The sequence below is a fragment of the Prosopis cineraria genome, unplaced genomic scaffold (assembly GCF_029017545.1).
Source record: "Prosopis cineraria cultivar Desert tree isolate PC_DT_omini unplaced genomic scaffold, ASM2901754v1 PC7, whole genome shotgun sequence".
Lineage (NCBI taxonomy): Eukaryota > Viridiplantae > Streptophyta > Magnoliopsida > Fabales > Fabaceae > Prosopis > Prosopis cineraria.
The window spans coordinates 35,009,127-35,029,251 of NW_026555338.1; the positions used below are offsets into that span (position 1 = coordinate 35,009,127).

Sequence of the window (20,125 nt, forward strand, 5' to 3'; positions counted from 1 at the left end):
AAGTGTACTCCCCCAAGTTCTATTTATAAAACAGTTCTAGAAATAATTTTTTAATCCAAAATATACAACAGCTTATAATAGTTAAATCACTTTTTTAATTTTATCATTTTTTAATTAGTTTGAAGGTATTAATGTAGTTTATTATTGTTTGAAGTTAAGTGTAAAAATAAAAGTACATTTTATCTTTTTATAATATCAAAAAATTAATTTTTTTAAAATGTGTGAAACAATTAAAAATACTTTATAATAAAAGCTAGAGGGAGTAATATTTAATTTTATATCAGTATTCTCTTTGTTTCCTTTTCTCTTACGTTAGGTGGTAGGAGGACAGAGGGGGTATGACGGATATCACAGTTCTTTCCTTTCTCACGAGGTGATCACATGTGTGAAGGATTGGCCGTCGATAGTTTTATAACCTAGTAACGTGTAATGTATTTTTAATGGTGGGAGGCTCGTTGCTTGTAATTCAATAAAAAGTGAAAAGCCGACGAGAATTGCATGCAAAGTGAAGATTGTACTTATGGATGCCAAATTATGTACCATACTACTTAGTTATATACTTATGGATACATGTTACTGATAAACACAATTAAAAAATGATCGCTTCATTTTATGAACAGGAATCACATGGGGAGAAAAAAGAACAAACGTAAATCTAAAATTAAAATATACTGCTGCGCCCTTTTCAGTTATGTACAAAATCATATATTCTCTGTATGTAGAACCAATGAGAAAAATCATATTACAAATTGCTATGTGAGACGACTTCCCAGAATCAAAAGAAAAATGTTGAAACGTCAGATGCAGCATAGAACTTTGAAAGCAATATAATGTACCCCATGTGAGCCATCAAGTTTACCAAAATTGAGTTCAGCAGTGTCAGTTGATCCTACTGATATCAACAACGTGGAACTGTCTCTAAGCTGGTGGCAGAGGGCGCCGGCATGTCGGGCACTCCATCTTGATATCCATCCATCTTTGCAAACAACCAGAGTGGAAGAAATGCTCACAAGGTGTCACCTGGCAAGAGTATGCATTAGACTGATTCCTTCAAGATATGGGAAGTTGATTCTAACTGTACACAAAGGTTATATTCAAATACCATGCAATCATTTGATCGCTGAGAAAGATCAATAGCCGTCATGCAAATAACACAATCTGTAGCATGATTTGTATTCTGACCAAATCTCCTGTAATAGCTGTATTTCTCAGGCAGAATCTGTGAATCGTGAAGAAAGCTAGTTAAAGTGCAGTTGCCATGCATGTTCAAGAAATGTAAACATGCCAGATCATGATGTAAGTTTGGCGAGGGAAAAAAAGACAGAGACCATGGTGCACAGATCAGAATCTCAAACAACGAGGAAAGTATAATTTTTCCATCTTTGTCACGACCTAAATTACAAAAACACAGAAAATAGCACCTTTGGATGAAGATATTATTGAAAGAACGCCAGTGACAAACTAAGTCTCTGGGAAACAATGAGAGAAAGGGAAAGATCGAGGAATGAAAATTCTCATTTTTCCAAGTTAAATTTGGTGAAAAACCACTTCTCATGGAAAAGCAATGATCGAGCCTTCTAAATGCATAAGAGGTTAAAAAGAATCAAGGAAGACTGAAAAGACAGTAATGGACCCAACCTGACGAGGAATGAACCAACGGGACCCAAGATAGTTCTGAAGTAGAAGAATTGCAGCCTGAAGTCCAATAAATACAGCCAAACACAAGCACCAGCTCTCGTCTGGTTCAATGCGCATGAAGTTTTTTGGGCAACCAAATATATATAATGGCACTGCTAGGCGAGTGGCAGTTATCCCTAAGATATAATGAGGATGCAATGGTTTGCGTGAATCACGAATAACATTGGTAATTATTTGCGGCATCCAAAATGAGTACATGAGAAGAAGTATAGGTCTCAAATAATTATGGAACTGGTACATGAGCAGAATTCCTCCTATCAGGATCCCATCTGCAAAAGAAGTTGAAAAATTAACTCAAACGAACACTTCAAATCATTTTTAAAGAAATACATCTTCCGACATGCTTCAACAATGGAGAGAACCAGAAAAATGTGGATACAGAAGGTCTAAGGTTTAAAGGTGGACTAGCCTAAAAACAGATATCACTATATTATGCGACTTTCGCCATTTCATTACTCTAAATTTAACGTGGGGGCCCTAAGATAATAATGCAAGCTATAAGTACATCGGCTTACGTTGGCCCAAAAGCAAACGATATCAAGAATATGTGAAATTCTCAATCAATATATTAATATTTTAATGAAATATTTAAATGAAAACAATTGAACGTTGGCCCAAAAAAGAAAAAGAACACAATGAAGTGCAATCATTATATTGTTATTTATTATAAACATAATATTGTCATGCAAAATACATAGTTTACCTTTTCTGGTAATTTAAGGGAAAAAATTGGAACTTATTACTGAAACTTGACTATTAAAATAAAAAATAGAGTAACCAGCTGCTGATTGGCTCCTGAGTAGAGTAACCATCGTAGTTCAATGGTTCAGGAATAACATAACATATAATTAGTCCTAAGCCAGTGAATATGGCAAAACCATATTGAAGAAATGAGAGGAAAGATTGCAGAAAAAATATTTAATTCTAATAATTACTTACAGAAGCGAATGTATAACGCAGAAAGCTCACGCCTCATTGTCTCCCAGCCTTCCCCATTACTCAAAGGCCTATTTGCCTTCCATATCGCAAGGAGATATCTCATCTCAAATATCGAGAAGACAACAAACTTGAAAAAAGCAGCAGTTGCAAAAGCATTAAACAAAGATTCTGCATGGCATAAAACAACAGTTACTGACCCAACAATACAAAGAGGAAGATAAATGGCGACTCAAGCGTGAATCTCTTGAAATCTTTTAGCTCAATAATTAGGAGGGAATAAAAAGAGATGCAAACATGAACAGATTTAGAAAAGGTTTAGACTAAAACAAAGTGAGCTGGATTTTAGGGACTGCATTCCAGGTGAGAAAATTAAGTCCAGGTTCTGACCATCCAACGGCTAATATGTCTTTTCCATGGCCATAAGTTGTGGGTGATTTTTATTTTACTAACTTAAGTGCTTGTCCTTGTAATGAACAATTATCCAAGGTGTCTTAAAATGTTAGGATAAGATCCAAAAATTATCTCTAACATGCTTGCCAACCTTAAGCTAAAATTTAAATTAATTATGAAAATAGGGGTGATAAAGATTGAAAACCTGACCACTTAGTCATGAAGGCTATCACACTATGTCAAGGAACAATTTGTCACAAAAGCTTATACTGCCCAGAAAAGTACTTTGTCATATCTCATGCAAGGCAGGCAAAAAATGTACTGCCACAAAAAATGGCATGACCCCAGTTAGAGAAGATATTTTGATATATTTATATCACTCCAGAGCTGCAACCTCAGTCTACAGGCAAGGCAGAGATATGTTTTTGTCGATTTTTTCCCTCTTTTTTTTTTCTGGAGGGGGTAATCTAAGCCAGTAGAACAATCTTGAGCAGTAACATAAAATTTTCTAGCATTGATTTGAAAACTTACCAACTAATATTCCTGCAGTCAGATGTAAAAGGCAAAGATAAGCATCCATTATAGCCTGTTGGCCAATCATTATTATTGAAACCTTAGCAGCCCCCTGAAATGGTATATCTTAATTATATTCATTCCCATAATCATTGTGTGAAATATGAAATAGATGTGAAGGACATTCAATTAAAAGATTAAACATCGCATTCCAACTCCATCCATTGATCTAAACCTAATGATATTTTTGAAGTAAATTCTTACAGATTGAGTGTTGCTATGTTCCATCTGCCGAATCAATAGAAGAACTTGCAAGAAAGAGATCTGATATAGCTATATTAAGGAGCTCACAAAGTGATTGACTAAAATAGCATAATGGTACCGTAAAGCTGAAATAGTGCTTACGATTGAAGGATACAAATGTAACCATCAAGGTGTAGTTCACTGCTTTGTTATAGTAGACCTCAATGTTAACAGAAGTTGCATTTAACGTTAAAGGTGAGAAGCAATCCCCATCATCATCCACTGAGGGACTCTCCATCAATCCTTCTAGGTGAAATCGATCACGATCCCCATCTACAGGAAAGTATATAACAACTTTGTGAATTTTGTAGGAAAGAAATTTAATATTCTTTCAGCTATAATGAGAATGTGATCAATGAATATAAAATGGAGAAAACTTGTCACTTGGTGCAAATACAAATGAGATACAATTGTCACATCTACTATTGTTAGCAATCTGCATTTTTATACAGCAAGAATTTATATGGCTGAGAGAACTCAAGTACCATTCTTTGATGATGATAGGCGTGAAAACCGTGCTGCAATTTCAATATTACAATGTTTCTCCATGTCATGCATTGGAGCTGAGGTAAGGAGGAAAAAATAGGAAGTCATCACAAGATAAACAAAAGATAAAAAGAATATGCTTCAAAATATACTAAAAAAGTCAGCAACTTACAATGTTTTCTTCCCCATGTCTTATCTCGTGATTCTTGGAATACCTGAGATGAGAACATTCCAAGCTGTGCCAAGAAAGGCATATATGCGGAAGTAAGTACTCTGAATGCATATTGTAATCCTAAATATAAAAATTGTATGTCTTTTCCATCTTATATTTATAGAAAGGATCAGCAAGATGCTACTCTTTTCAAAATCAAAAGGATTTATTGAAACTATGACATGGTGTCTAAGTTATATCAAAATCCCATTTAAAGAACCCAAATGAGAGAACCCTTTTGAGAAGGAGATAAGAGAAGATTCTAATTTCTAGCATTGGGTAATGTTGAATATGGCCGCTCAAAATTTAAAGCTCCATTCTTACATTTCAAAGGCTAAGAATTTCATTAGAGAACATCCTACAGGCCCTGGTAGAAGTATATCACTGCAAACATTGACTTCCAGCTTTAAAGATCAAATAATGACACAAAAAAGTAAAGATTAAGCCAACAAACCAAAAACCAGAAAGCTTTGCCTATGAAAAGGATGGCACAAATTTGGATCATAATATTCAATATTTCAATCATTGTTAGTGACACTTTTGGGCTCCAAGAAGTGTAAATTTTGGAGGTAAATAATACACTTCCTTATATTATGGAAAGGCATACAGATAACCAAAAAAAAAAAATATTCCTATTGTATGCCATATAATCAATATTAATAGTGAAAGATCAATGATATATAAAAAAGACGATTTACCAGATGATATGGATTAGATAAGATATAATCTTCATCCTGATTTGAATTTCCCTCTCTTCCACTGCAATAAGTGGAATAAAAGAAACTCTTTAGAATATTTAGAAAACAATCCGTAATCTAAGGAAGGAAATATGACGTTTCAATCTCAAATGGAATTATGCTATCAAATGAAAAGAACTTAAACAATAAAAACAAAAACAAAAAAAGCAATGTTTCAAGATGTTGTGCTAAATTACAGAGAAAATAAAGCTAAGAAATTTAAAATGCATTAAAACGTTAAATTTTAATCATAATTTATTATTAATTGAAATATTCATAATCTTATTTAAAATCCTATGCTATATTTATAATGCATAATTTACAAGTAATTAATATTATCTTCCCTAATGTCAACTCATCCTTCATTAAGATGTTCCAAGTACAATCAATTGCTAAGTTCAGGATGCAAAGTCAGAAATTTTATGCTCGATAAGCTATTTCCTCATACTTGCCAAGGATTCGAGTTAAATGAGTTCATATATTTCATTCTTAAATTTCAAACCTGTCCTAGCTAATTTTCGTTAGCTCATTCATACAAGAGAATATAAAATATTTACTCATATATCAACCTGGGCAATGTTATGTATAAGGTGTCCAATAAACTTGACCTACGCATCATATTGATAATGAGGTGCCCAAGAAATTCACCTGTTAGTTACCATTCGAAGCTGTTTAAAAGGCCATATATATACACCTTCCACTCTGATTTGAGCACCACCAACATTGTACTCGTTGTCAAACACATTATGGAATATGATCACCCCCTAACATCATGCATGAACAATTTGTTTTTTTAAGAATAATATTAAAAAAAAATGGTAACAAGCATTTTCCATGAGCAAAAGTGAAGTATAAGAGGATGAAATTAAACTTCTCACTAGAACATAATGTTATGCGGAGAAGAATGGGTAATGAATTTGGTTTTGATAGTACTAAAATAGGGTCTTCAGCTAGACTAAATTGTGCTAAATGTGCACCAAAAGTATGAAATAGAAAAGAAAACAATACCCATTAATTCATCAACAGTACAAAAACAGATTCGCGTATCCAATATGTATGGAAGTTCACCAGACCAAAGAAAACTTACTCTTGTCTAGCAAACCCTCAGGTAAAAATCAATTTTTAAACCTTCAGATGAAAGAGGCATGAAATGATATGCTTCTTGCACACAATTCAATATATCAACTATCAAGTACACAACTTCAAGAAATTACGGCCAATTAATATAACTAACATACGTACACATGATATATGATGATCATAAGTTCATAACCTAATCACTCCATTATACTAAAAGTGTCTTTATCGAAAGTTGAAGCAATTTTAAATTAGAAAATAGAAAGAATCAGAAACCATAACACGGAAAAAAGCCAAATTCTTATATGATATCAGTTATATAGTTCATCTGACCTGAACATAATGCACACCAGTTATTTTTGTGGGTGTACTAAACAATTCAATTACAGAACTGCCCTTTGTTTTTCTAATGTCTGAAAATCTTGAAGAGCCATTTGCATTATCTAAAAAATTCCATGCCCCTGCAACTCCAAAGGTCAACATATAAACATCTTAAAGTCTTACAAACTTAAAACTTGTTACATAACAAATTGGTGAGCAAAGTTTACTCAAAAGTATCCTGCAACCATAGTAACATAAAGCATATTTTTTGGTAAAGTGTACAAATTCGACTTATTCTAGTCTTCGAATGAACAATCATCAGCGCAGGAGCAGTCAAAAAGCCACAAGTTCATTGAAAGCAGCTCCAAGGATCAGGTGTCATACATTATGCTGGGCCCTTGCCCTTTTGCCACAATTTCCTCACATGAAAACGTCTAACCAATGGCAGTAAAATAAGCTTGACTAGAGCAATGTGGTGAGAAGCATATGAACAAATTTTACCCAGGGCAAAAAGCCATCAAGAAGACAATTAAATCCAATTTTTCTTGTAATAAAAAAGTAAAGTATATCTAAGATAAGAGAGAATGACACAGAAACAGAGGACAAGAGATCCTAGTAAATAAAAAGAAAAAAGGATAACAAATCCATAAAGAGCAAGATGACATCAAAAGAATCATGCGGGAAACAAAAATTACAAGTTTCAAGAGATAATGATTTAAATAACGAATTTTGTCATCATCTATCAATCTGATTTAATTTTTCGTTTAATCATAAATCCACATAACAAGCAACAAACAATTCATGAAGCAGCAGCAGAAACACATCCATGTTTAGTCTGGGCAGTGATTACACCTAACGTTTGCCCACCTCAAAGATAAAGCCAAGCCACACATGCTTAGGAGCAGCAAAGAATACAAACCTTTGTAAGTTCCTGTTATGTTCCATTGTGAAAATTGATCACTTTCATCTTTTGCGGTAAATAGCCACTGAAAGAAGTAACATCAATCAATCACATGCACATGTTTGTCAGATTTTTCCTTAATTATAAAAGCATAATATATCAATGAACACTTTATTTTACATCAAAAGAGACCATAAATATGCTTGTTAAATAAAGGTCATGCTAGCAGGATCAAGTGAATGTCCTTAAGATGCTATAACATCAACGAAATTTCCTTCTTTCGAAAAGATCCTGCAACCAAATCATACAAAAATACCTAACAGTCCTTTAAATTAAATATATTTGCAAATTTTCCATTTTATGTGCCACTTGAACAGCAGATGCATGCTTGAGGTTTTTTAGTACAAATGCCTTGACTGCAAGGAAATACAAAAAGGGGGAACTAAGAATTGTCTGGAGACGCAGCAATATCATAACCAAATGTCCAATCTCTAAGGTCATTTAAGCTAATATAGGGTCCACCTTGTTCAAATTCTATTCTTGCATGCAAGCACATTAAGAAAGCAATAATTATTGTTCTAGCGGTTGATAATCATAAAATTCTCCTCCCCTCCAAGCACATTAAGCGATAAACACAAACTTCAACTTCAAATGTTAAATTTCTTATTAAGAGGGACAGCTCTTATTAATAGCTGCAAGTATAACTACGCTGCATTTTGATACAAACTTCTTCAACCATATATGAACTGTTTCAATGTAGTTCCCTGCTTCTCTTATCCTAACAAGAGGTGAGGTTCCCATCATTAATTCATTCATTCAGGAAACCAAGGTAATTTTTTAGCCTATCCGGAGCTTTGGTTCCCCTCTGCCAATGTGCAAAGTGCAACTGCATTTCCCAAAACAACTTTTTCTCCCTTAATTTCTTGGGACAGAACATTCACAAATTTCCGAGCTTCAGCTCGCACAATGTACATTAAAATGCAAGACCCAATGATCAACGGTGAATAAACTTGAACCGTATTTCTAACAGTTACAATATGCATACAAAATCACTACGGTCAATAGGTAAAACGGCGTTAAAGACATGCACTGATACAAACCTCATGGCTCCATGACCGAGTTCTTTCTCTTAATGGTCTCAAACCCGCCACAGGCCGAGGGAACAGTAGAAAAACCCACAACACATACACAATCTGGAATAAAAGCCCTAGTCCCTTCCTCTTAAACAACCAAAAGTCCGATTTTTCAGGGGCAATCATATCAAATACTAAGCGTAACATATCGAAGATTCAATTCCAATTGGACAAGCCACTTCTTACACGCAGCTGATTGCTTAGAATCCAGGAGAATAACCCGAAGCCCGTCATAGCAAATAACTAAAAAACGACAAAGGGTTGCTTCAAAAGGAGCAAAACAATAGTGCCATCCGGAGCGCAACGCCGAGTCACAACATGATCAGAAGCAGAAAGCGAAAGCCCAACGATAAAATAGACCACCAAAGGCAATTCACCAAGCAAAGGCTTCCTTCCTCCGCTTGGTTCTGACCAATTGTAGTTCACGTTATACTAAATTATTGCTAATAATGATAACAATAAATGGAAAAAAAAAAGATTATATTTTTCAACCGAGACAGATGTTCTGAGTTCTCAAACGGCGGTGGTTGACAAGCGCGCTACGCTGTGGTTTTTGGTAAACGGAGGTCAGTCTGGAAGTAGAGAAGGGAATGTCTCACGCTCTCCATCGGAAGTGAGCGCACGCCCCAATCAAGCAGGTTGAAGCAAAAGATTCAGCGGTGGTTCTCCTCATTGAAACATATACGTGGTTTTCACGTGGGGGGTGTTAGAGCGTCGGTCTGAATTAAAGCTACTAGTTAGTTGCCTTAACACATTTAAAACTTAAAACAACATAAAATAAAAGGCAACGAGGTGAGCTTTGGACGGTGGCTGGTGTCTCAGATGAATTAATGTTGGAATTTTTTATTAAAGAAGTGATCACGTTTTGAGTTTAGCACTTGATCTGCCTTGAAAATAATTTCCTCCAATAAAAAGATAATAGTGTATCATTAATAAAAAATTGTCTAATAGTGTCCCATGAATATTCTTGAAACAAATACTTGAATAACCTTGGTAAATTTCCAAAATTATTCATTTGAAAGATAATAATAAAATCCAAGCATAGTTTGAATTTAAATGAAATGTAAGCTAACAAAAATGAGCATTTTGCTCGTTTCAACAGTCAAAATATTCATTCTCTTTATGAAATATAATGAAGTAAGAAAATTGTTCTGTAAGTTTTATAATGGGTCCAAATCACCCCAACTGCGTTTCCTCGATTTCCTTTTCCCTTTTTTTGTTTTTGTGTGTTTTTTTGTTTTTTTTTTTGGGGGGGTGTGAGGAGCGTTAATATCGAGCACATGCATTAGTTCCAAAGACATCAGAACAATCAAGATCATCAATATTGCATGACACAGAGAAGTAAATAATTGAGAAACCCATCATGAGAGATTTGCAGGGCAGGCAAAGGAGAGATCATAAGCAGTAATGCTTTTGGTTATAACAAAGCAATGCAAAGCTCCCGACAGCATTGAGTGTCGAATGAAGGACGATGAAGTAATTGACTTCGCCACACAAGAATCCTTCTCAAGGCCATTTTTGAACTTTGATTCCCTGGGAGAGACAAAGTTGTTGATGAGCTCTTTTCCATAACTAACGTTAATACTAATCTGCTAAATTATCTCCTCCAGATTTAGAATGCCTTAATCCTAAAAACCATCCGGAGACATTGGCTTTAGAGATACCATTATCCTTGTAACGACCGAATTATCTTTGCTGGACTTCCCTTAAGTATTGAAATTTTAGCCTCAACTGCCTCATAAGTGTGTTAATATCTATGGTTAGATTCATCCAATGGCTTGGAGAAAGACTGTTGCAAGATTTAGATAAAAAATAGGGATCAAACATGTTTTTCACTCCATGTTCTCCCCATTTCATTCCAGGTGCCATTACAGAATTTATTTTCAAAGCTACTATGCAGCTTCAAGTATTCGAGATTGATTATCTCCAGACTTTCATTATCAACAGGTCATTAGTGGTAAGTCATCCTTAATCTAGAAGCTACTGCATCTAAACCTTTCTACCCACCATGTCCAATCTATGACTGTAAATTGTGAATCCACGGTGGTTGAACAAATGAACCATGATTGATGATGAAGATGACCAAGAGGGATGGAATTTACAAGATGCATTGACTTGGACATGTCAAAATAATCTTCAATCTGTAATGCCGACAACTAGTCAAGAAAAAAGGAAAGAAAGCCTAAGCTATAATGACTCCTGAGTGCCCCTTAAATCTCTGCTTAATACTCCTAAAAGAGAGTTAAGATGGAGTTAAGAACAGCCCTCCGAGGTGAGGGCATTGAGGCAGTAGTGGGTTCGCGTTGAAGGGAATTTTATCCTTTGTTTTTTCAGAAAATTCAGACCTATAAGAATAAGCTCACGCTCTTTTTTCGGGTCCCCCAGTACCATGGGAATACATTCCCATCACAAGAGCATCAAAGTGTACTTAGGAGTACATCAAATCAAATTTATTCAAATATAATAATTATCGGCTCATAAACCTTTTTTTAATACAGCTCATAAACCTTTTTATTATGGCCATGAATGAACAAAATGTCACTACACAGAATATAATATTATTAATTAATGCATTTATTAGCTTATCATTATCATAAGTCAATTGTGACTTGGGTTCATAATAATGAGCATATGTGATACGAACCATCTAAATAAATTGGATTATTCAAATTTTATTTGGATGCATGGTTCGTTAGTTCATATTGATATTTTAATTTATGATTTTTAAATAATGCATTTTTTAAAAATAATTTTAAGAGAAAATTGCCCAAAAAACCTTATTAGGATTTTATTTGCTAATAAGGACTTTGGTCAATTTCTAAAAGTTGATCCTTCTTTGGCATTAAATAAGAGTCGCACAATGACCGTTTTGCCTCTTACATTTGGAAAAAAATGACACATGAAGCTCTTTTCCTTCGACGTGCGATCAATTGCATATATGTGAAAGCTCATTGCATCTTGATCGACAACAATAAAAGCGACAATGTTAGTAGTGGTCGTTGCTAGTGAAGTGGAGGAGTATTCAAGTGAGTAGCAGTGCATTAACAGCGGCATTAAAAGACCATCTCAGTACATAACTTCAGAAAGTTGTTGCTGCTTATACCTTATTCAAATATGCTTTTCCTGGTGGCATCTTGAACATTTGTACACTAGGATAATGGCTTGTGATTAGGGACCATAAGAAGGTCTCATTTTGATAATCATTCCACTATAACTTGGCTTTGACATGTCATGAATATCAATTGACATCATAGTCCTATTATATATCTTCTTTTGTGTATTAGCTTTATAATACTCTTCAACATGTGTACACATTACCTTTAATATGTTTGATAGCTGCACATACATGTGGGCATGGTATCTTAAACATTTGCCATGCCTGTAACTGTACTCTCTAATTGCAAGATTAATGGCAACATGAACTTCTCCAATTACAATTTCGAATGTATGATTTGAATATTGTGCAACAATCATCCTTTCTACACAAAATACATACTTCTTCAACATAGCTTTTATATTAAAACCAACTCTGTTAATCCACAGTTTAATTGCTTACTTGCTAGCAAATATTTTTTTAGCCAGCTTCTCTCTATGCTCGTTTAATAATGTAATCATTTGATGTTTTCTCTTAGTCACAAGAGGTGTATTATCAAACTTAACAAGATTTGAGGTTATATTGTCCCATCGTTGAAATGGAAATTGTGACAATGTCTAATGATCAACATCACTATGATCTTTAATCTACTTACCTAACTAAGAGCTAAAGGAGTGCATATTGGCCATTACTCTATCAAACTCACCATCAAGTTTAGCATGTCCAATTGCAAACAACATTTTCAATGCATCCTCCTTCCTCATAGTAGTATTGCATCTAGCACCTCGAAAAACTTTTTCATATTCCGTGCTAAAGTTCCTTTCCACACGCCTATATCAATACACATGCCTCTTACCTTTAAAGATGGCTCTCACAACATGTGTTGTTGCATTGTGCTTATTTGATACTATTGTAACTTTCACATTATCTACAATGTCTTTAATATTTTGTATAAACCAAATACATTCCTCATTAGTCTCCTTACTCACAATGGCATGTGCAATATAAAAAAGCTCATTATTAACATTATATGCAGATGTAGACAACATAGTACCCTAACATTGATTACTAAGGTGACATTTATCAATTTATAATACTGGCCAACAACAATTCAAGAGTCATCCTATATGATATCTATATGAGATGAACAATATCTAAAATTTATAATCGATTGATGCTGCCTATTTAGCCACAGTTATTAGGTCAACTTCTAATAATTTTTAACAAAACCAATGAACTAACACATAAGATTAGACAAAAGATCCTTGCATATTTGCCAACGCTTACTCTTTTCCTTTTCATGCTTGGTCATTAAGACAATGAAAGACCATAATCCATATATAAGTCCTGCCTTATCTTATTTAATGGTTTATCTAATGAATACCTCAAACCATTTTTTATGATGTATAAAGCCAACGTAAAGGTGAATTTTCAATGAACTATGAAATCATCCTGGGTTAAGTGAATATACTCATTCTTGAAGGAATGCACATGTGAGAACTTTGAATCACAGCTCATCGCATGAGCAAAGTTATTTTCCATAGACACCCATTAATTGTGCACCATACTATCATACTTCTTACATGATTCTTAACATACTTATATGCAAGGTTATGTGCTAAATTATACTTGTACGACAATTCCTTGAATACGCTTATATTATTGAATGTTTATCTCGAGCCCAAAAACAAGTCCTTTCACTTAGCTACACCATGCTCAAGAAAAGAAATAGATGTACTTTGAATTAACTATGAAAGCTCTTGACTTCCCTGACTCGATGAAGATTCAAAACCAACCAATCCAAATGAGGTTTTTATATAATCTAACTTTGTGAAATTAGCATAGATTCAACTTCATTCCTAGACTCAATTACATCTTTAACTATAAAAACATGTGCAAATTTTTCAAAAAGTTCAACTAGTTATTGAACTCTTTCATTATCTTTCAAGTCCACCGTAGTGGTTTTATCTAATTCTTACAGCATGTACTTCAATTCCAATCCTTTAAGTTCACACTCAAAATATGAACATATTTTTCTTCTTAACTCATGAGTTGACATTAAAGTATTCACTATTCTTATAGAAGGAGTAAATGATAGAACAAATATTTGATTCAATTTCTTTCAACTTCTTTCAAAAAGAATCTGAAACTCTGACAACCGAACTCTATTATCACCAGATAAAAATTAAAAGTCAAACAATATCTCACCATCATTATCAAATACTCAATGATTTGATCTAACAAAGTTAAAACATGGTCGCTGAACGCAATTAAAGCTTCATTGAATATAATTAAACGTTAAGTTAGAGACGATTGCAAATCAGAAGAGATTCGCATGTTGTTTTTTTCCAAATATGATAAGGACAAAATGACCTCATGCGAGTCTCATCTAATGCTAAAGATGGAGCAACTCTTAGAAATTGACTCAAGTTCTTGGTAACAAAATAAATTCTAGTCTCGTCTTTTTTGGGCAATTTTTCATAAAATTTAAAATGTAAAATTAATAGGCCCTTGGTTTTTTATTTTTTTGGGGGCGTCGAGTGACCCGCGAGCGCGGACCCGAGAGCGCCTGGGAAGTCAGAAGACTCCGATTGAAAAAGGTGAGAGCTGCAAACTGTAGAGCTAGCAGGATCGGTGCAGATGGACGGTGCAGGGAAAGGGACGGTGACTCCGCTGGCCTCTCTCTTTCCGGCTGAGGAGGCTGAAAAGGCGGCGAAGCGCGTGCACGACACGATCGTTGAGAAGGAGAAGGAGCTTGACCATCTTCGAGGGTTCATCGCCGACAACAACAACCTTATCAACCTTGTTCAGAAGCTTCCCGAAGAGCTCCATCACGATATAATGGTGCTTTCACGTAACCAAGCTTTGTGTCTCCGTTATCGTACTTGTTTCGTGCTGGCATCTGAAAGAAATTTTTAACTTGGGATGTCAATTCTCTGTCTGATTGTTCTCAGGTACCGTTTGGGAAAGCAGCATTCTTCCCAGGGCGTTTGATTCACACCAATGAGTTTTTGGTATTGAATTTCAGTGCCACTTCTTTGAATTATTGATTTGTCTATACTCCCAGGAGCGAGGATTTCGGTTGAAAGTAGCTAGTGCTTCCTTGCAGGTTCTTTTAGGAGCAGGTTATTATGCCGATAGAACGTCCAAACAAACCGTTGAGATTTTGAGACGAAGAGGCAAGTCTTTGGATTCTCAGGTTAATTCTCTTGAGGCCATTATTAAGGACCACAGAGCCGAAGCATCGTTTTTCAGTGCCACAGCTTCTGAAGCAGCGGTAGGTTTGTGCAGTGGCGGAACAGTTTCCTGAATAAACTTGAAATCATAAAGATAACATCTTTATAAAGATTGTATGTAAAGAGTTTTGAGTATACTTGTACTATTACAATCAGTTTTTAATCTATGATCGTCTTTTCCACGTGAACTTATCTATGTGAATTTTTCTTTTGATATATGTCTTTAGTAGAACGCTTCGTAATTCTGCCACTGGCAGATATTGCAACCTCAATTTTACATACTCTGTTTTTCTTGGTAATTTAAATCTTCTTGCAAAATTTCTGTGTATTTTTGTGTTGATGCTTACTGTCATTGTATGACTAACTGATGTGTTGGCTTAATATGGCACAGGAGGGTCTTGTAGAGATAAGGGAAGATTATGTGGAGGAAAATCCAAGCAAACAGGAATTTAAATCTGGTCTGTTCTTGCCTTCTTCTGCCTTGTGTGATTTAAGATAGGGGAAAATTTATAGCAGGTATTCTCTGTAAAAGGAAGATGGTAGAAAGCTTGGAAGTTCTACCTGAATTTTAATCCTTTTTTTAAAGATTTAATCTCATTTTGACTATCTGATAAGCTAGGTTGTATATGAATACTAGTACATTGCAATCGTACCTGACATTATAGTTTTTGGTTTAGTTTTACGGTTTGGGGCTTGATCAATTTTTATTTATGCTTCTTTTTTGTTCCTGTGACATTATTGTCTTGCATTTTGTGTTGAATGTGAAACATGGGAAATGTGGCCTGCCTCTTTGAACTAAGTTATGTTTCATGATCAATGCACAAAATTGACAACCATACTCTGTTTTAAAGAACATTGTGGTTAGTCTGATATAAAATGCCAATGTTTCATTTCAGGTCCACTGAATCAAGATGTTTCTGGTTTTGCTGGTGCTGAGAAAGAAATAGCTTCAGCTGATGATGAGGAATTTGCCCGCATAATGTCCAGGTTGGACGAACTAGAGGAACAAGAGCTTGCTGCTGAAAGGGGCAAGCAGGACGATGAAAATGAGGGGACTATAAGCAATATTGATGAGATCTCATATCAGAGGCCTATTGATGACAATCTCCAAAATTCAGAAGTAATGTTCTGGATTAACTTGTTGGATTTCATTTTATAAATGTTGTTCACTTTTGTCACAGTAGTTGGCCAAAGAGGGCATAGCACACTGGAATGTGATAGCTTATCACTTAATTCTGACGACTGCTCATCTAGGACATCCAACGAAGGATGGCTCTGAAGCACACTGGTGATAAAACAACTAAATTTCCTGAAGAGCTTGAGTATCAAGAAGATGGGGCTGATCATGTAAGATATCATCTTCCTGTTCTCTTAGTTTCAGGTTTAAAGTTATTTAATTCAGCTGATGCGGCATTCTTTTGCATTATAAATTTGTAATTTTAAAAATGCAGTTTGGAAGCCTTGCATTGCAATCTCAAGTTAGAGGTGATCGTTCAATGATTCCTGTGCTCACTTATTTTGTTGTGAATGATTGTTTGTGGTTCTCCGTCCCTTGTAATTGCTATACTGTTAGTCACTTATTCTGATATTAGTTCTTTTGTCGTATCTTAACCTTCAGAAGGTGAAACTATGGCAAAAAATCTGCAAAAAATTGATACTAGTGAAAAGTCAACCATATATCCTGAAGAGAAGATAGTTCAAGCAACTAATGCATCAATAGCTGAGGTATATAGATCTTATGATGAAATCTTTTTGCATCATATCCTCCTGTGTGCTCTAATTTCATCCATAATTTCTTAAATTGGAAGTGACATGCAAATTAGTTTATTTTTGCTGTTATGCCTTTAGCTATGCTACTGCATTGTATTCTTATTTAGACTATAAATATTGCATCTTCAGTGGTTCTTGATACCATTAAACTTCCCTGCTTACTGATGAGCATTCTCCACGAGGTGATCTTGTCATCCCTGAACATCTGACATTGCCTGCTTTTCACTGTTGCTTGATGTGCAAATAAAACAAATACTTAAAAAGAAGTATTTTGCTCATTGCCAGTGAAAAACAACGGTTATAATGTTTTGAAAAATATTTTTTTACAATCCGTAATATGCTAATTATGACAATAACAAAGGTCTGGAATATCCAAAGGTGTAATCAGGTCCCATGTGATATTGTGGAAACTTGGGAGAAAATGTGTTTTTCTTACTGATTTGAATAGAATTACATCCACCGCACCTATATATACACCAAGGCTAATCAAAGCTGGTGAATATAAATCAATGCTAGTAACGGCTAATAACAGCTGTGCCATCAGAATACAATCAACAATAATTAAAAATAAAGATATTCCCACCGATATAGGTATCAATTGAGAAATTCAATTATGTGCCAACCAGAGTTAAGGAATTAAGAGAGTTTAAAATCTAGTATTTGAATGTGTAGAGTGGGTTAACTAGCAACACAAGGACAGTAAGTAGTACCTTATTTCAGCTAATATCAGATGATGTGTCACTAACAAGTAAGCATATGAGTTGTTTGGGTGCTCTAACCTGTAATATTAAAGTAATAATAAGCAAGGACCAAAAGACTACGAGGAATCCAATAAATGCCTGTCAGATTTTCTGAAAGCCATCTATCTTTATGCAGCTATGCAGCCACCCAGCATTGTGGGATTGATCCAGGTAACTGAAACTCTCTCTGTTTGGAGTGAGGGAAAAAAATTTGCTAGTTTCTTGGCAAGATCGAGTGTTACTAGTAGGCATTAAAGGCTAACAGTCAGCGTCCTGATGAATGACATCTTGATATCTTGTGGCCTTTGCTGATACATCTAGTTAGCCTTCTTTTGGTGGTGGTTCAAATCCCTTCTAACCACTTAGGTCTGTTTAGTACATTCTTGTCTGAGAGGCAAATTAACTATAGTTAATCTCAAGTATTTAATTCCAATGGTCCAAAAAGAAATTCCTTTCCTAAGTTCATTCTATTCCTCCAAATTATTACTTAATGGTGGCCAATCATCAAGCAACACAAATAAAAACTGGAATTAAAACATAAACATCCATTAATCACAAAGTAATCGTTACATCAAGATACAACTAGAGCAAATGAGTTCATAGGACTTTAGAGCATCAAGGTTTAGCCACACATGGCTAAATACAATCCCAAAACAGCAGAATAATGGGACAAAATCAGATATATAGGAGAAAGAAGGAGAAAAGTGAAGGAAAACTCAATGAAAACGTGGGCGGTGATAAATTATCTTGTTCCTAAGCTCCAGAATCGTCCCAAGCTCTCCAAAATCGCCTTTGGAGCTTCAGAGAATGTAAAAAACGAAGCCTCCCTCGAAAAATCCTAGTTTCTCTCTTTTATTAGACAGAAAAATTAAAATTGTGTGTTCTGGTGCGAAAACTATTGTAGCGGGCTTTGTTTCTGGTTTAGAATTTATCTTATAACACTGACCTATAACGGTTGATGTAGCGGGTAACCATTAAAATCCAATTTCTTCAATAATTCATCGTATTTTTCTTTCTCCACTTTTTTCAAGCTCTTACAAAGGTTTAAAATTAAAATGACTCAAATTAACAAAAGGAATTATTGTAAAACAAAACAAAACACAATATTTACAAGATAAGCTAACTAACACCAAAATAAACTCTAAACACAAGACAGTTAACCAAAAATAACTAGATGACTCTCCAATTAACCAAGAAAACCCTTCAAAATACATAAAAATATAGAGAGTTATCACCTTTGCTGATACATCTGGTTAGCCTTCTCTTGGTGGTGGTTCTTGCTTTCTTTGCCACCCCTCAACCCTCCAAACCGAAATGTAAAACGACCCCATATGAACAAAACTCTAGGTTATGTGCAAATTATGGCAGCCTTGTAAGATCCATTTTAAAATTATAACTTGGTGTGCAATAATTTCCTTTACAGGTCCAATACCAAGCTTCACGCCTATCATTTGATAGTCAAAAGGTATGTTGACAACTATTATCTCTGTTTTGCCTTACTATGACCATGACTAAATGAACACTGGCTGATAATTTTGTCCACTCGGTGTTATCAGCAGGCTTCTACAAGCCCCATTGTTGAGCATGCTGACCAAACACTGAGAACTTCAAGAAAAGAAAATTCAACTTCATCACAGGTAGATTTACTGATACAGAAAGTTTATAGTACAATGCTTGGTAGCTTAATCATCATTGTCATGATTTACAATTATTTCCTTCACAGGTTGGACGCCAGACTTCAGAACCATCATTTAATAGTCGCAAGGTATGGTTACAATCTCTCACTTCCCATGACACATTATGCGGCAGTTTATAATTTTCTCAAATAAATATTATCTGCAGGCTTTTACAGGCTCCATCATAGAGCATGCTGAGAATTTACAAAAAACTTCAAGAGAACAAAATTCAACACCATCACCGGTACTGTGTAGATTTGTGAATTTAAGTGTGGTGTTTCTTCATGAGGATGTTTCTTGGTGCCTTTATGAATGACAATTAATCCTATTATAATTATGAGTCATGACCATTACAGGTTTCTGGTTCCCCGCCTTCGAAGCCAGTCTCAAGATTCAAAATGCAGAGAAGATAACTGCAGTATTTTGTTTGGTAATGGTGATGGCGTCCATGTTCGGTCAAGGATGTCTTTCTAGAATCAAAAGGGTAGGAGTTATTGGAGGATAAGAGAAGATGGGGAATGGGCATAAATGTTCTTCCTTGGAAAAAGTGAACCAGGGAGGATTTAATGATGGCCGAATTCCTCATTGTCCTGGACTATGATTACGAGTCAACAAATTTTGCTATATGTTCACGACTCCACGTAAAATTGGTGACACGGACACTGGATTTGCTTTATAGAATTTCCTTTTTTTTTAATAAAATATATAGAATTTCTTGTAAGCCTCTATCAGGTGAAAAAGGATATTGAATTTTTTTTTTTATGTCACTTGATTTGCCGGAGGGAGGTAGAAACATAATATTGATATTTTTCCTCGCATTCACCCCTTGTTTAAAAAGTGAGTTATCCCCAACCCGAGTAATTGATTTGTTCACTTTCCTCTCCTTTACACCTGTGGCTA

General features: G+C 35.0%; 2 protein-coding genes across 3 annotated transcripts; one reads left to right on the forward strand and one right to left on the reverse strand.

Moving 5' to 3' along the window:
- Positions 1–628: 628 nt before the first annotated feature.
- On the reverse strand, positions 629–9,352 carry LOC129315517 (transmembrane E3 ubiquitin-protein ligase FLY1-like). The gene is made up of 14 exons (XM_054959263.1): positions 8,677–9,352; positions 7,595–7,661; positions 6,688–6,815; positions 5,926–6,041; positions 5,239–5,299; positions 4,502–4,565; positions 4,329–4,406; positions 3,959–4,116; positions 3,805–3,864; positions 3,559–3,652; positions 2,638–2,805; positions 1,639–1,967; positions 1,103–1,219; positions 629–1,020 (listed from the first exon to the last, which is right to left on the reverse strand). The coding sequence occupies exons 1-14, from the start codon at positions 8,854–8,856 to the stop codon at positions 919–921; spliced, it is 1,722 nt and encodes a 573-aa protein (XP_054815238.1). The 5' UTR covers positions 8,857–9,352; the 3' UTR covers positions 629–918.
- Positions 9,353–14,308: 4,956 nt separating this feature from the next.
- On the forward strand, positions 14,309–20,079 carry LOC129315519 (uncharacterized). 2 transcript variants are annotated; one of them, XM_054959268.1, is made up of 13 exons: positions 14,309–14,647; positions 14,758–14,817; positions 14,913–15,080; positions 15,431–15,497; positions 15,936–16,159; positions 16,294–16,386; positions 16,491–16,524; positions 16,658–16,764; positions 18,973–19,014; positions 19,106–19,186; positions 19,273–19,314; positions 19,392–19,469; positions 19,582–20,079. In XM_054959268.1, exons 1-13 carry the CDS (start codon positions 14,444–14,446, stop codon positions 19,636–19,638), a joined length of 1,257 nt encoding a protein of 418 aa, XP_054815243.1. In that variant the 5' UTR covers positions 14,309–14,443; the 3' UTR covers positions 19,639–20,079. The 2 variants fall into 2 exon arrangements, with proteins under 2 accessions (XP_054815243.1, XP_054815244.1); XM_054959269.1 differs by having other exon boundaries at positions 14,310–14,647; positions 19,109–19,186.
- Positions 20,080–20,125: the final 46 nt, after the last annotated feature.